The 15,777-nt window shown below is 44.5% G+C and overlaps 1 protein-coding gene across 2 annotated transcripts in view; it reads right to left on the reverse strand.

The window, feature by feature from the left end:
- Positions 1-10,096: 10,096 nt before the first annotated feature.
- The window catches only part of vav3a (vav 3 guanine nucleotide exchange factor a), an 88,891-nt gene continuing 83,210 nt past the window's right edge, over positions 10,097-15,777 (reverse strand). The window contains exons 26-28 of one of the 2 annotated variants that reach the window (XM_075453103.1): positions 13,725-13,805; positions 12,651-12,802; positions 10,097-11,719 (exon numbers count right to left, since the gene is read on the reverse strand). In XM_075453103.1, coding sequence (XP_075309218.1) covers positions 11,675-11,719; positions 12,651-12,802; positions 13,725-13,805 — 278 coding nt within the window. In that variant the 3' untranslated portion in view covers positions 10,097-11,674. The remainder of the gene's footprint in view (positions 11,720-12,650; positions 12,803-13,724; positions 13,806-15,777) is intronic. The other variant, XM_075453104.1, reaches the window with a different exon arrangement.

Below are 15,777 nucleotides of genomic sequence, written 5' to 3' on the forward strand. Positions count from 1 at the left end.
CTGTTGCTTTCAGTGGATGTTTTGGCCTTGTTGTGACATCAAGCTCATCTCTGCATTCATTTTTTTTTTGTTTGTGAGACTGAACCAAACTGTAAATTTGGCACCAAAATATTCCTGCCATCTTTCTGACGGGGTGTTTCTTGTATTTGCAGCCTAAGTAGGGTCTGTTTCACTTGTAGATGACCATGTGCCTCTTTTGACTGCATGTTGGGGGTTCAAACGCAAATATCGCACAAAGAATTAACCCGAGACGTTTTACATGCTCATTGACTGTAGAGAAAACAAAGGAATAACCCACAGATGTCCATGATGAGCTTTTTAGCAGCTTTGCCTCGACCATAACACACTGCTGCTACTTTGATATCCTAAAAATCTCACGCATTACACCCTATGCTCACCTAACTGGTGAGGGGAAATAATTGATAGATGCAATATTGTATTAGAGCTTCATGTGTTTTTGCTCCCAGACAAATGTATCCCAGCTAAAAAGTATGACTGGGTAACAGGTGTGATGTGCGCGCATACACACGCTCCTCGTTTTTTTCTTCTTTTTATCTCTATTTTTGCTCTGAGATACGGTAGGTGGGATCACAGCCAAGTACTGATGTGACGCACAGGCTGAATGCAAGACGCACGTGACATTTACAAGATGTTTCTGTTGAGCCCGTACATTTCAACGCATTTACATTCAAATTCACACAGTGCTAAGATCCCTCAGAACAACACCTCGAAGCAGCTAGCTTGTAAGAAAGTAGGAGTTGAATGTGTTAAATATTGCAAGTAAGCGAGGCAAATTAAATGGAGCATTTTAAGTGTTTTACAATGCTAATTATTATTGAAGGTAATGTTGGTGCCACCATCTGTTGCCTGTGCATGTGTGCGTGTGCGTGTTTGGGGGATGGTAGGCTTCAGAGATCACATGTTGAGGCTTGTATGTGTGAAGCAAAAAGAAGGCTGTGACAGCAACTCTGGAAAAATGCAAGCGTGCTAAAGGGTATTTCATGCCCGTGCCAGCTGGGATGAATTGAAATGTTTTTGCTTATTAGCTGTGCCATGCCATGCCAGGCCAGGCCACATGCACAAACAACTATACTAGCAGACGTTAGCACTGAATCAGTGCTGCATGAATGCACAAGAACACTTTAAAGGAACACGTGAGATGAAACATTTACGTTGCTTTGCCTAGGAGAGACGTTCAGAACAGCCGAGTGAGCGTGGAGTGTGTTTGTGAATGGACAAGTGTCTTTTTTTTTTTTTTTTTTACTTTTATTCATTTATTTGACTTCTTTTTAGATGATGGACTGTCTGAGTGAGCTCTGTAGACAGCACCTCTGTATTTATGCAGGGCTGATGGTCTCTGGGAAAACGGGGAGGAAAAGAGCGCTGCTTGATATACAACAGCCCGGCAATGATGACGGGTCCCTCATGAACCCAAAAGATAGCAATAAACCCAGAGAAGAAATGAGAGGGAGGGAGAAATAGATGGGGATGTGCGGAGTGCAGTCGAAGAAGTCAGAATTTGGCAGAGTTTATGAGAAGCTTTGGGGGGGACCGAAGGGGGAAAGCACAGAAATGGCTGCAGTGCTAAACTGAAACTAATTTGGAAATGACTATACAAGCAGGCTATTTTGAGTCTTCACTATGGATTTTGCATATGACAGCCTGCTATAACTGCAGTGTAGAATATTCATGATGATACATCAGGATTTTTCAGGCAGGCATTTCTCTGGTTTAATCAATGTTTTTTTTTGACATACTGGCACAAACTGTGGAATCAGTCGAAACAGTCCCCCACATTGTAATCATCCCTTTTTCTGACGGATTCAAAGCAACATTCACAACCTGCAATCTGTTTGAATCTTAGTCTGACTGTCACTCCAGTTTAGATATGATCACTTATATCATGAGGGTTGTGAGGCACAGAAGAGTCGGCAATGTCCAAACCTTGCTGTGCAACAGACATCGGCCCTAAATATTACTCAATAGGTCACATTCACTCTATGAAAATGAGCAAAAGTGCAGCACAAGGTGTAGACCATGATGCAGCAGCACACTCCAACAAAGGAAACTAAGGGTTGAATGGGCTTAGTTTCCTGGAAAACCCTGTTATACGTAACGTAAGCATGGTAAAATGACATCAGGCACCAGTCTGACAAATGGTCAGAGGTGGGTAGAGTAGCCAAAAATTGTACTCAAGAAAAAGTTCTGTTACTTCAGAATAATATGACTCAAGTAAAAGTAAAAAGTAGTCATCCAAATAATTACTTGAGTAGGAGTAAAAAAGTGCTCGGTGAAAAAACTACTCAAGCACTGAGTAACTGTTGAGTAATGAGGCGTAGAATACCAAAGAGGTAAGAAGAAAAGGAACGAGCTCATTGTAGCCTAATGTAGCGGAGTAAGAGGACAGTTTCTGCTGCACAAATCTACTCAAGTAAAAGTAAAAAGTATAGTGATTTAAAACTACTCCTAGAAGTATACATTTTTTTCAAAACATACTCAAGTAAATGTACCTCGTTACTACCCACCTCTGCAAATGGTGATTAGAAAGCAATGTCCAGTATGGGGAAACATGAGAAGAAGACTTCCTCAGAAGTTCATGGAAGCCACTTTCATGCATGCGCTGGAGTCCTTAACTCTGAGGGGTGGCATGTGCAACTTCTCGTTGATATTTTCCACCCAGCCCCCCTCCTAAAATCTCCAGGAGATAAACGGGTGAGATGGTGTGCGAACGCAGCCGCATATCTTCCGGAGCAGCCTGTGTGCAGGTGAGCAAATGTGCGGGTTAAGAGTTGCTACTTCATTGACCCGTATGTTGCTTTCCACGGGCTCCCTGCTACGTTCAGATAAATGGGGCATCAATATCAACACTACAAGCTTAGTCTGGATCAAATTGTTTGCATATTCTCCCAACTTTTCAGGTGTGAAAACTGCTTTAGGCAAACAATGTCCCAAGAAGAAGAGATTTGTGAATTATTCTTGAGTCTTGAGTGAAAACCCTTCCAAATCTCCATCAGTTATAGGCTCATGGGGCTTTTATCTTTCAGAGGCTGAGACACCAAAGGATGCAGCGACCGGCTGCTGGATTCCCTCAGGGAGAAATGGCTGAGGCGTAAACCATAATTGTATCAGCCTCCTAACCTACAAAGAAAGCAAAGGATAAGGGCCACAGAAAAGATGACCAGGTTAGCGCTCATGCCTTAACACCAGTCCGAGAAGAATCCCCAACCAATTAGCTCGAGCCCTCAGGCACCTGAGGGAGAACCCTTGTGGGGATTTCCAAAGAATATGTCCGACTGCAGCAATTGGTGAAGGAATTCCATCTTTCATCTCGTTAGTGTTAGTCTTCTCCAATTGACACATGTTACAGTAAAAAAAAAAAAAAACAATGAACAGTTTAACTGGTGGCAAGTTGAGAAATGAACAGATTCCCAGCTCTGTGCATTAATGCTATCCTTTGTGTTTATTCTCTGTTGTTGTGGCCTTCTTCAGCTGCTTACATTTTCAAAGACCGTATCGGGAACTGTGCAGCATCCACGCAGCGCCTCCACCAGTTTGAGTCCCGCTGAGCGTACACACACACACGAGTAGTTCAATTCCCAAACACATCACCTGGGTGTGTAAGTCCGACATTGAGAAATTCGATTCACGACCACCGCAGCCGGACTAAACCATTTCATGTATATCACAATCTGGTTTTACTCGGACTGTTGACATCTTTTTCAAACGGCACGTAAACGCACCGAGTGAGACTCGTCTGTTCAGAGGTCCGTTTCACGTAGGAGGTTTAGTGAAAACTCTGAGTTGATTAACCCTGAAATGAGTGAAACCCTGAGTTTTCCGTTTCACAAAGGGAGGTAACTCAACCCCGAGTAAGAGGGGTAACTCTAGCCTGTTTCACAAAGAGAGGTAACTTAACCTCTCTCTGAACCTAACCTGGTCGAGTTTCTCTCTGTCTCCGCCCTCTTTCAGCCACACACGCCATTTGATTTCCTCATTCATTCAGTCAGCAGAGCGAGTTCTTCTACTTCTAGAAGTCCATTAGGCACAGTAGGAGGCGACTTTTTTCACGAACATGTCCTTTTGACAACGATCCCGTGGATGAAGGTGCAGCATTATTGCGCAGAGAAATAAATATTCGTCGGAGATGGTTATCAGACCGCGCATAGATTTTTGCATTTACAGACAATTATCTTTTTGAGCGGCACCATCAGAATGTGTTGGTACAAAAGAAAAAAAAAGACATAAAAGACAAATAAATATTTGTATGAATAGGCTTAAAAAAGACATATATAGGCCTATTATATTTTATAAAGGCACTCGTGTCTTGGGGGTGGATTCCCTCCGGGGATTCCCTCAGCCACTACCCTCCCGTTAGAGGTGGTGGTGCTGGGCACCACCCGTTTTATGGGCATCTGCCTTCTTTCTGTTGGCTCAGTAGAAGTCTGTGTTAGTTTAAATAGGCTTAATTATTTAACAGAACATGATATAGATGAGAAGACATAGTTTATGTGTGTGAAAACAGCATTATGTTGGGGATAAAATAACTGCACACTCAAATAGCCACTTAATATTTATTTTACAGTGTAAAACATAATCAAAATGAGGTACCTCCATACCGAGGTCTCACCTGTTTGAACAATGTTTTTATATTTCATCTTAAGCTGCTGCCAAGTGCGCTTCTCCCCTGCGGGATTGCACCTAAATGAAATAAATGAATGGGCTACCATTCACGCAGTTTCCCTGTAATATTATTGTGATTGCAAAGGACTACATTTAAACTTACACTTTTGCTGCTGCAGCCGTGTTGCACTTATTTCTAAAAACGTGTTGAAACTCGCCGTATGAGCGCATTAAGATTTCCAATTCGAGGTTGGTGAAAAACGTAGCCCCTCCTCTTCCCCGTTGCCAAGGTGACTCGTCGAATCGGGGCTCCATTGATGCTGGCTTTTTAAAGTTGTGGTGCACACGCAAAACTCAAGTTGAACCTACTCAGAGTTGATTAAACTCACTGAAATCAGCGTTTCTGGAACCGAAAACTCAGGGTTTTCTATCTCAGAGTAGATCAACTCAGAGGTCAGGAATAGACTCAGAGTTGGTTGAACCTGCTACGTGAAACGGACCCCAGGACATTCCAGATGTTGCCGACACGTAGGCACATGACCACTGCTTGCACAAGTGGGACCATAGCTATTCCATATAATGAACATGGGATGAATCAGCCTTGCCCCATGATGGTGCTTCTTAACACTCTAAACCTCTGAAGTACTCTGACAGCAATATGTCGTCAACTGGAGAGGTTTAACAGCAAAATTAGTCAACACAAATGATATGTTTCTCAGTGAGAATATTATATCAGCAAGTGTGAAGAAGCCGGCTGGTTGAGGTCTCCCATTTGGCATGTAATAAATGATCAGTTCTGCTCCAGAGCTGGTTAACTTGTTTTCGGGGTGCAATATTTTATGCTATTACTTATTAAGCACTGTAAAATGCATTCCATCCACTAGTTACGTTTTTAGTGGCATTTCAGTTAATCACAAAAGTCGGTTCACCCCCCTGAGGTGCCAAGTTGAGCTTAAGCAAATCTGTCGCAAGCTGGCAAACTTCCAAACCCACCAGCGGCATTCATGAATCACTAAAGCCTACAATGCAGAATTTCTGGCCCTGAACTCCTCCACGGTGCAGAATGTTCTGCCCGACCGCGAGTTTAAACATGTACTTTGATGCGTGGAGTCCTGCGATCAGAGCCACGGCACCTTCCCCATCTGATTTCATATTGTTGGAGCTTCTTGTTGCCTCAGTGTCGGCCCCCACAGAAAGGCTTTGTTCATCTGCAGAATCCTCGTATCAGACACGACCGCGGCGGGCCAGAAAGTTGGGCCAGATTGGGAAGAAAGCTGATGTCACCCGGCCATCTGTCACCATGGTGGTCCAACCTCAGCTGGAAGTGGACTGGTGTGATTCAGACTCGTCAGGCCGTGGCAAATCCTGCCTGCTGGACATTTCGTGCCGCTTCTCGCTCCACCCCCACAGAGCAGAGAGCACTCAGTGCCCCAGCACCGCTGGTCCTTTTGGAGTCCAAGCCTCGGTCTTGCTTCAGCAACGGCAGGCAACGAGGCGCCAGATGGCGAGGGAGACCACCACCCACCCACCCACATACCCACACACACACACACACAGGACCTGATTCAGATCATTTTTACAGAGAAGCTACAGCAAGCCTCAGCATATGCTCTGCGTCTTGTACACACTTATTATGTCCTCAACACGTGTACAACTATTCACCGCATGTTTTCACACGCCCACAGTACTGTTGGCTTTCAACTTTTACTTTTCTAATTAATTTCCTATATTTAAAAGTCGCGTTAGGTTGGTTTTTGTCATCTGCATGATCGCAGCAACAAGACCCACTGTTTATCCCCACGTTCATTCACACTTATTAACCAGTAAGCCGGTGAGAAACGGCACCCCACTGGCTGCAGGTTATTTAAGTCCTGCGGAGGGAAGAGCAACACAACGCCGCGTGATTTAAGTCCTACTCTGACGAGAAAGTCTCTTCTGGGCACACTGGAGATTAAACTGACCACGGTGGAGTCCAAAGGCTGTTTCGTGTCCTCATTTCTTGCTGATTTACCAGCATTACAGAGTTAGGCGGGGCACCCAGTGACAGTGTGACCCAGTGATCGCTTCAGCTGTTTTTTCCATTTATAGAAATTTTAAGATTAAGACCACAAAATAAAGTTTCCAGGGTCCGATTAAGATTTGTGTAAGATTTGTTTCTGAATAATATATATTTATACAACAAAAATACCTATGAGCACAATATTCCCCTCATAACCTTGAAATGACATGGTATCCCATGTATTACTATTATTATATACAAGTATTACATGTATTTCTACCCGTATCACAGTAGGCCCTGATAGCTTTAAGAAGTCAAACTCATGTTTTTATGCAGGCTCCATGTCGTTCTCCGGCTTCATTCACTCATGTGAGTATCCAGATTGCCTAACAGAGATATTTGGACAAAACCTGTGCACACATGGACAATTCATCATCCAAGTTGTGGAGAGGAGTAGCATCTGGCTGTTTTTAGATCATTCTGCATCTTATTGGTTTTATTTCTAATGATTTTGATTGAAGAGCCTTTTTTTTTTCTTCTTCTTGACTCTAATAGAGACGAGTCTAAATAAACTGCTGTACCGTTGCCAGTAATGATGTTTGGCCTGTGAGCTTTGCTTTGGATAAGATTTATGGATGTGAGATAGTCAGAAGAAGTTGGGATGGCATGGAAAATCAGACTTTCTTTGACCTTTATTCATGTGCAGACAATGTAAAGCCAACGTATAATTTTTTATCTTCCTTCAAATATACAGTATTCACTTTTCAGTGGTTTTTCTGTGCCATTCGCCGTGCAAACAGGTCTCGAGGTGTGCAACATCACACAGTGAATAAATTCACTTGTACTCTCTTTTCTTAGAGAAGTCACTACTTTTCACATCATGCCTTTGTCACGTGTGTAGAACGTGGTTTTGTGTTGGCTTCTGGAGCTGTCCAACTCAGACTTGCTCCCTCGCCCTTTCCTTCCAATCTTTCTACGATGAACTTTTATTAAAATCTCAGTGACTTTCTCATGCATTCGTGGACAAACAGGATGCTCTGCCCACCCTTTCAGCCACGCCGCTTTGCAACAAATCGTGGTTACAATCAGCTGTTCGAATTCATTTTTCTTAGAAGGCTTTACAGGCCTTAAGTGCAGGTACTGATGAGATGAAAGATGGCGCATCTTCACTGGAAAAAATCTAAATCTTACCAAGTATATTTGTCTCATTGAGTATCTCATTACACTTGATAGAAGACACAATTGCCTAACAAGTACCATTTCAGCAAGATATAGGGACTTGTTTTAATACAATCTTGAATATCTTGTTAAGTGAAAAAGTCTTGAAAACATCTCGTTTAGAGTCGGATTTCACATGAAACAAGCTTTTTTTTTTTTTTTTCATTTGAAGAGGTTTTTAAGCTAATTTCAAGATCACTTTTAACTCAAAAGTCCTAAATATCACATTTTATTTCAAGAAATCTTGACAAGCCGATTTTCACTAGTTCCATTGGCAGATTTTTTTTGTTATTTCAAGCGAAAACATCTTGTATTTATTATTTTTTTACTTATTTTTGGAGGGGCATTTTTTCCAGTGTTGGTGTTCATACTGTTGGTTTTAAAGGTCTTATTATAAATGTGCAATAAAGCCAGACATGAAATACCAACAGATTAGAAGAAGCAGTGTATATTTTTATTATGTGCTATGTACATCATTTACAGTATAATACAACAACAATACAGGGCTCTGCTACACAGTCAGGATTGCACGGTTTTAGAGTTAGGCCACAGCGGTTCGGTACCGTGGTTATGAGACATAACACTGAGAGCACAGTAAGTACAGCATACATCTTTGGCTTCATTGGAATAACAAAACATCTACACGAGGCAGGGAATGCAAACTTCAGTCGAGACGAGGGTGGGGGGGGGGGTGAAAGAAGCGCATCAGTTTGATGAGCTGAATCCTGTCGAATTGCTTTTCCGCACGTATACCCGCCTACGAGGGAAAGCGTAATCTGTGCGTGGTGGGATAAAACTTGTAAGAGCAGAATTCCGATTCATTCTCTAGCTGGCCTGATAATTCGAAGTTAAATGGAAAATTCGACCAGTCCTCATTATCTTTTAAGATTACAGATCGCCTGTCTCCCTCCTCCTATAATATCGGATCTCCGACTCTCCTCCTGCCAACACTCAGCGGTGGAGTTTACAGCCCACAGAGGGTGAGGGACAGAATACAGAGAGAAACGGAGAAGACAGAGATTGCATGAGAGATGGATGGGGAAAGAGGGCAGTAAAGAGAGAGAAGTGACACAGTGAGATAGAGCCAGAGAGACGGGAGCCGACAGAGAGATGAATGCAGAGGGGTCGCCGAGGTGAGGAGATGGTGTAATGATTAGATCACAGATACCCTTGAGCCTTGCACCAGTCTCTCCTGCGTGCAAAAAAAAAAAAAAGAAAAAAGAAAGGTGCAGTGGGAGGAGAGGAAGGCCTGCTGTTGTAAATGGCCCCGCTGTCATAGTTCATCCAGGTAGAGGACGGAGAGCAGGAGTGGATTACTGGAGCCTGCTATTAGAGAAGCCGCCCTGACTCGTCTGTTTTCCTGAAATGGGAATAAGGCTTGCGCTGGATTGCATTTGAGCCCCCTCTGCACAGCAGGTCTCCAAAAACTTTCCTGAAGAAGTTTTTTGAATGCGCAGTTTTTAGGGTTGGGAAGCGGGGGGGTAAAAAGGAGAAGAAATGCCACCCTGAGGGATCTGGCTGCATGAGAAGTTTCCAGAATGGCTACAGAAGTCATAAAAGACGTTGTTTTTCAACTAAATCTTCATTTACAAATAATTCATATCATTTTACAAGACAACAAGACTCATTTAGATCTTATGTACCGCCACACTGCAGGTCCAAGGCCGCAGCTGTAAAATCCTGGTCACCTTCTAATCAGATGAGTCATCTCCAAACTTTTAACAAGTTGAAGGCAACAGCGTTCATGACGAGCAGCTGTGTTTAGGATGCTTCCATCTAGTGGTCATGCAATGACACTGCAGATGAGCTCAAACGGGGGAGCAGAACACATAAATGTGACCCAGTCTGGCTCGTTTCTGCAGTCCCGAGGTTAAACAATATGAATTGGGGGGGGGGGGGGGGGGGGGGGGGGGGGGGGATCTATAAAAACATGGGCTGACAGACCTGGCAGGCGGTTATTAATGATTCTCAAATATAACAGCTCTATTAAGTCCACAAAACAGCATTTCTTCATACGAAAACCTCATTTAAACTCAGAGAATATGTTTACAGCACGATGCCCAGTGGCGTGACATGAGAGGGAGCACCGCCTCAGGGCTGTTTCCATAGCAGGATGTTAGCCACATAACGGCTTCCTTTACCATCAAACTTCAGCTGAATAAAATACTCATAAGTACGAGTGTGTGCAGCTGAGTGAGAGCATTGGAAAAGTAGTCAAAAGGCAACTTCAGGGCACCAAGGCAGCAGCATAAAGTAGTGTTTTGACCGTTTTCACAGGAATCGCTCGTGCACGTTGCTTCCCCTCCACGTGCCCACCGTGTGAGCAGAAATAGCCGACCAAATAAAACTCAGTCTGTGCACGTTAAAAACAAAGGTTTGAGGTCCGATAATGCCTCTGTCTACGAAGGAGAGAACACAAAGCCAGCCACCAAGAAATTCTGACTTTCAGCTCCTCGATTTAGGCTGAACGCTACTTTGGACGTCTCCTTTTTCCTGTGACTGCTAATGTTGCCGTCCTTCAATCGTGGAAAATCCTCTTAAACTGTGGATTAAGGAGACTTTGTAGAGCAGGTGAGGAAAGCTGAGGGGAAGAGCGGGAGCTATAAGAGAGCTGATATCAATTTTTAAGGGATCTTAAATTGATTTTGTTTTTCAATGTTGTTCTGGCCAATTTAAATTAAAAGTGTTCGGCTGAAGTCTTGAAATGACAGTTACAGTAAGAGACACTATCAGCCTGTAAGATGATGGTTTAGTCTGATGAATCATCTGGAGAAAATGCAGCAAATATGGGTTCACTGTGCAAGAATGCACGAAACCTGCCCGTGCACGATGAAAGTGAAACAATTGAAAACCTCCAGGTAGCGCAGCTCGCCCCCCCGACGGGCCGCTAATGCCCCCCATCTGATAAACCCCTCAGCGAATGGGCGCTTGTTGACAGAGCTGCCGCCGATAAGAGCGGCGGATTGCTCACAGCCAAGACGAGCAAAAACACGAGAGGCCGGGCCACAGATAAAGGATGTAGGAGGTGGGCGGAAAGGAGGAACAACAGCAATCAATCGCTGGCACTGTGCGGCGATGCTATCCGACACCATGCCTCTCTTCCATCTAACAGTAAGAATGAGTGTGAGACTGTGTGGCGATAATAATCTGAAGGGGCAGGAAAGGTGGGTGTGTGTGTGTTTGAATGAATCTGGGTCGTACAGTTGTCAATAACCGCTTGCATTTGTGGAACAAACACACAGGCAAGGTCAAAGCTCGCTGAAATCCCCTCATGAAAGGGGGAAATTAGAAGAGAAGCGTGGCTCTCCAGCAGCGCTCGGACGACTCCGTTCCCACACAGCGAGAAAAGGAGGGCTGACGGATGAACGGATGGATAGATGAGCGCATGAACGGAGGGGCGGCATGTGAGTATTCACTGGTGACAGTTCTGGCGGCGGCTGACTTGGCAGGCGGAAACAGGAGGGAGCTGAGGGGAGGCTGCGGCTGGCTGGGGCAGACGGGAAGCGAGGGATGAATTATGGATGGAAGGATGAAGTCAGGAAGGGAGAAGGGGAAGTGTCTGGCGAGTGCTTGCTCCCCGCTGACAGTCAAGCTGCTTGTTGGTAGAGTCGCTTAGCCACACAGAGTCAACCAGAAATGATTGGGCACCTTTACAACTGCAGTTTGCTGTAGCCCTTTTCTCTACCAAAGGCCTCTGGGATGGTTTTAGGCAACTGGGCGCCGTGGAGGAGAGTGAAGCGTCTGCAACCGCGCAGAGGCTCACTGTTACAGCTCGGTTTGCTCCCTCCACCGCTGCCCCTCTTCTTTCATTCGACTCGTCTTCCCGCGTTGGACTTCTCACTCCTCACCCTCTTCCACGTATGTGGACGGAAACCAGCCGACCTGAGGGGGAAAGGAAGGATCATCAGGATGACTTAATCATGACAAAATCAGACTGTGATGTGTGGGAGAACTTTCCCTGCTTTAACTTTATCATAAGCGTGTTCGTACCCTCATTTGCAGAGAACACATTTGGAATCTGATGCGTGTCGGCAGCCATTTTGTGAACTTTAGGTGATTAAATGTAATACATTTGATTACAATCCATTTGGCTGCTGAAACACATCGAAACTATGAAATGAACCAAAAAAAAGGGTGATGCAAAGGTTTAATCATAAGTAATTCTATACGATGAACCCTAAACCAATGCTTTTATTTTTTTAAGGGCTGATGCATTCAAAGAATTAAAAAAAGAAGAAGCATATTTTGGTTTCGACCAGGTTTCATCATTAACGTACATTCCACCGGTCTGACAGGATGGTGTTACCGACCGAGAGATCCAGCTGTTTTATCAGCAAGTGCAACCAATTGTTTTTATTGGCTGTCGGCTCTAAAGGAAGGCCAACGGCTCTCCAGACTCTTCTCTCACTGCTCAGTTTGCACAAGAACCATCAACACACACGTCTGGCTTCGTAAAAGATAGAGACAAACACGCACTCCAAGACCCTCCGAGCTGAAAAATGCAGCGCGTCTGAGTGGGAGTCCGTACTCAGCAGCCCATTTGTCTGCATGCACAACTTGAATCATCTCAGCAATTTGTTTGTATGTGGGATCATACTGCAGAGTCCAGTTGGCACATGTAGCAAACATTTATGCGTTCAAGCATAAATGAGAACACTTCCCAGAGAGGATATGCAGAAATGGAACTGGCAGACTGAGGAAACTAACTAAATCTGGACAGTCCTTTTTAGATATGATATTAGAACTTTAGAAATATTTAAATCAAATCCAAACGAAGTAAAATCCCATTCAGCGGCATCAGACCGCCACTCACCCTGCCGTTGACCTCGCCCCTCCACCAGCCGTTGGCTCCGGACTTTGTGTAGATCTTAACCACGTCTCCCTCCTGCAGCGACAGCTCCCGGGTGTCACGGGAACTGAAGTCGTACCGCGCTATCGCCACGCCGATCACTTTGGGCGTGAACACTAAAGGCAGAGGAAACAGGGTGTGCGAGAACAGCTTTAGAATGGGCGTTTCCACGTCCGCACGGTCACACTTATGTACTCACACGGCCTCACTAACAAAGGTACATGTGGCAGACTTTGATGTAGAACTTCTGATTGATCTTACTAATGTATGCCCAACGAACTGTGACAGTTGGGCATCGGGATGAACGTCCCAACCAACTCATTTACTTCAATCTGAAGCGCCTGAGCGTAAGAGGTGACGTACATCCAGCAAACTGTGTGCTTGTGAGTTCATGGATTTCTGCTGAAGTAGTCTGGCCTGAGCGTTCTGACAGGAGTGTGTGTGAGATTAAATGTCTCCTGTCGAGGAGACAGCAGTGTGAGAGACAGATGTGGAGCAGGTTAGCTAGTTACCACTGCTCCATCCCACCCTGCCGGCTCTGCTTTCCAGACACCGACTGCTGGGTGGGCCTGGGCTAAGCTGACAGGTGGAAATGGAATGTCAGACCTCTACAACCTGGCCGTGGGGATAGAATATCTAATACAGAGGAACTCTGTGCATTTGGACACTTCCACCTTTACTTTGACAGACAGACCCACAAGCACACACACGCCAGAAAACATCTCACACACCGCTCCTCCCTCAACACGGTTTCTGCCTCACACACTACAACGCACATGCAAAAAAAAAAAAAACACATTCTGAACATGCAATAGCAAAATAAATAGTCCCTTTTGTCCACACAGGATGACAAGTGTACACACAACCACGAAAGAGCCGATGCGATGGGAAGCCAGATGAAAGAAGTAAAAGCTGAGATTCATGCTTTGACGTGACCGCACTGAGCTACGGGGCCAGCATGCTAAGCAACCTTCAACATGAAAGGAAAGAGAGACAGAAATCCAGAGTTGGACAGACGGAGAGAAGCGATACCTGTACCTGACCAGAAGGGAGCAGAGGAAGGAGGTACAAAGCTGTAGCCGGCAGGAGTTACGAGAGAGAGGCCGCAGAGCAATGGAGCTATGGCGGGGCGGACCAGGCAGGGAGCGGAGGGATGCGAGAGGGGAGGGGGTGGTGGAAGGAGAGAGAAGCAAAGGAGAAAAATATGTGTATATATATATATATATATATATAAAACATGTTTTTAAAAAATTCCAAATCTGGGGTTTCTTTTTCAGAGGCAAGAAGAACACAGTCCCGGCTTGATAAAAAATAGATGACGACAGGCAGTGGTGGTTCATCCTCACAGCCACGAGGAGCGGCGCCTCCACTCGCGTTCACTCCTTAATTAGTTTGTGCCCCCGAAAGTATTTCCACTGTTTTGCCGGATTCGGGTGCTTTAATTAGAAATCTAAATTTTTAACTCCAATAAGAGGGATCAAACTTTTAATTGTCGCCATTCAGAAGCTGCTGTTGGTTTTCAGACATTTGACTACTTTACAACAGATCAATGAATGTTCTATAGGCATCGCTTGAAAATTCTGAAGTTTTTTATTAATTTTTTTAAGGTCGTGTTGTTATTCCCTGAGTTAGACTCGCGAACCTTTAACATCCACCTGACAAACATTTTCAGATGCATCGAGCACCGGCTGCTGACCTGTGAGGCTAAGCTGAACAAAGAGACACTTGAGAGAGAGATCTGAAGTCCCCTTCTCCTCGAGTCAGTGATGCCGATATCATTTCGATTGTTCCAGAAATTCTCAAGTCTGCAGGTTCATCAAATTCCGCGCACATTTTCGTCGTAGTAAAATTACCATAGGCAGCCTCTTGAGTCAATATGTCATGCTTGGAAACCTTTGAAAAATGGTGTAGGCTGCGTTTTTTACACCAAACACAGACAGACGCGGGACATGGGGGGGGGGGGGGGGCTCCAGGGAAGAGAAAGTTAAAGGTCACACTGAAAATCCTCTGCTAGGATTTTGCTCCATTCATCTTCTGTGCCCGTTTTTATCCTATAGAGGGTCACGGGGGTCTGGAGCCAGCTAACAGTGAGTGTGAGGCTCCGTACACCGCCGACAGGCCACCGGTCCATCACAGAGAGACGCACAGAGACGCACGACGAAGCAGGCTCACACCTACGGCCCAATCACAATTAGTAGGGACCTAACAGGCACGTTTTTGGACTGTGGGAGGAAACTGGATCACCTGCAGAGATCAAAACCATCTTAACCAATGTTGCCAAAGTGCTGCCCAGTGACGTCTGCACCACCGATGAGCGATGACATCTTAACTTCAGCATTTATTCAGGAAGAATGGAGTGTTTACTCACAACTGCATTTTTTCTTTTAGACATTTATAAAGACCATCATCTAGCTGTAGCAGTCACAGTGCCGTGTGGATTAAGAGTTTTTCAAACTTTGACAAAACCAACATTCCTGTGGGGGATGTTTACGTATGTGGATAAAAAACAGATCTCCATTTTCTTTCCACAAAGGAAAAAAGAGACAGAAACTGCCCAATTTACGACAACCTTCTACCCTTTTGAAAGTTTTCGTGGAGGGGAACTCCAACAGGCACTTGCCATAAAAATTGGAAAACTCGAATGAACAAAGAATCTTTCTGTTGGAGAGGTGGGAGACTTACTATCTTATCTTCACCATAAATCGAAGTTGACACTTTAACACCCTTTCCCACCAGAGAAAGAGACCAGATGGCTACACACGAACTGAGAAGACTTCACTAAGACTCACTTTTAGTCGAACCTTAAAACTATATTAAATGTGTTTGATAACCGTATACAATTTCTTTCAGGTTTCCAGCTTGATCACAAGACGCATATAGAGACAATTTGTACGATTCTGGCTTAAATATTGACAAAGAACTGATCTTGGTTGAAAATGCCCAACCTGCCTGATGGAACCACATTGCCCCCTAGTGGTCTGCAGTGTTGATTAGTTGAACATTTAAATCCCCGAGGACTCAGTAAAATGGACAAGATATATGCAAGTATTAACTTTTAACGATGTCCCTTCGGTATCTATTTGGTATTTGT

This window comes from Odontesthes bonariensis, chromosome 20, assembly GCF_027942865.1.
Source record: "Odontesthes bonariensis isolate fOdoBon6 chromosome 20, fOdoBon6.hap1, whole genome shotgun sequence".
Classification (NCBI taxonomy): Eukaryota; Metazoa; Chordata; class Actinopteri; order Atheriniformes; family Atherinopsidae; genus Odontesthes; species Odontesthes bonariensis.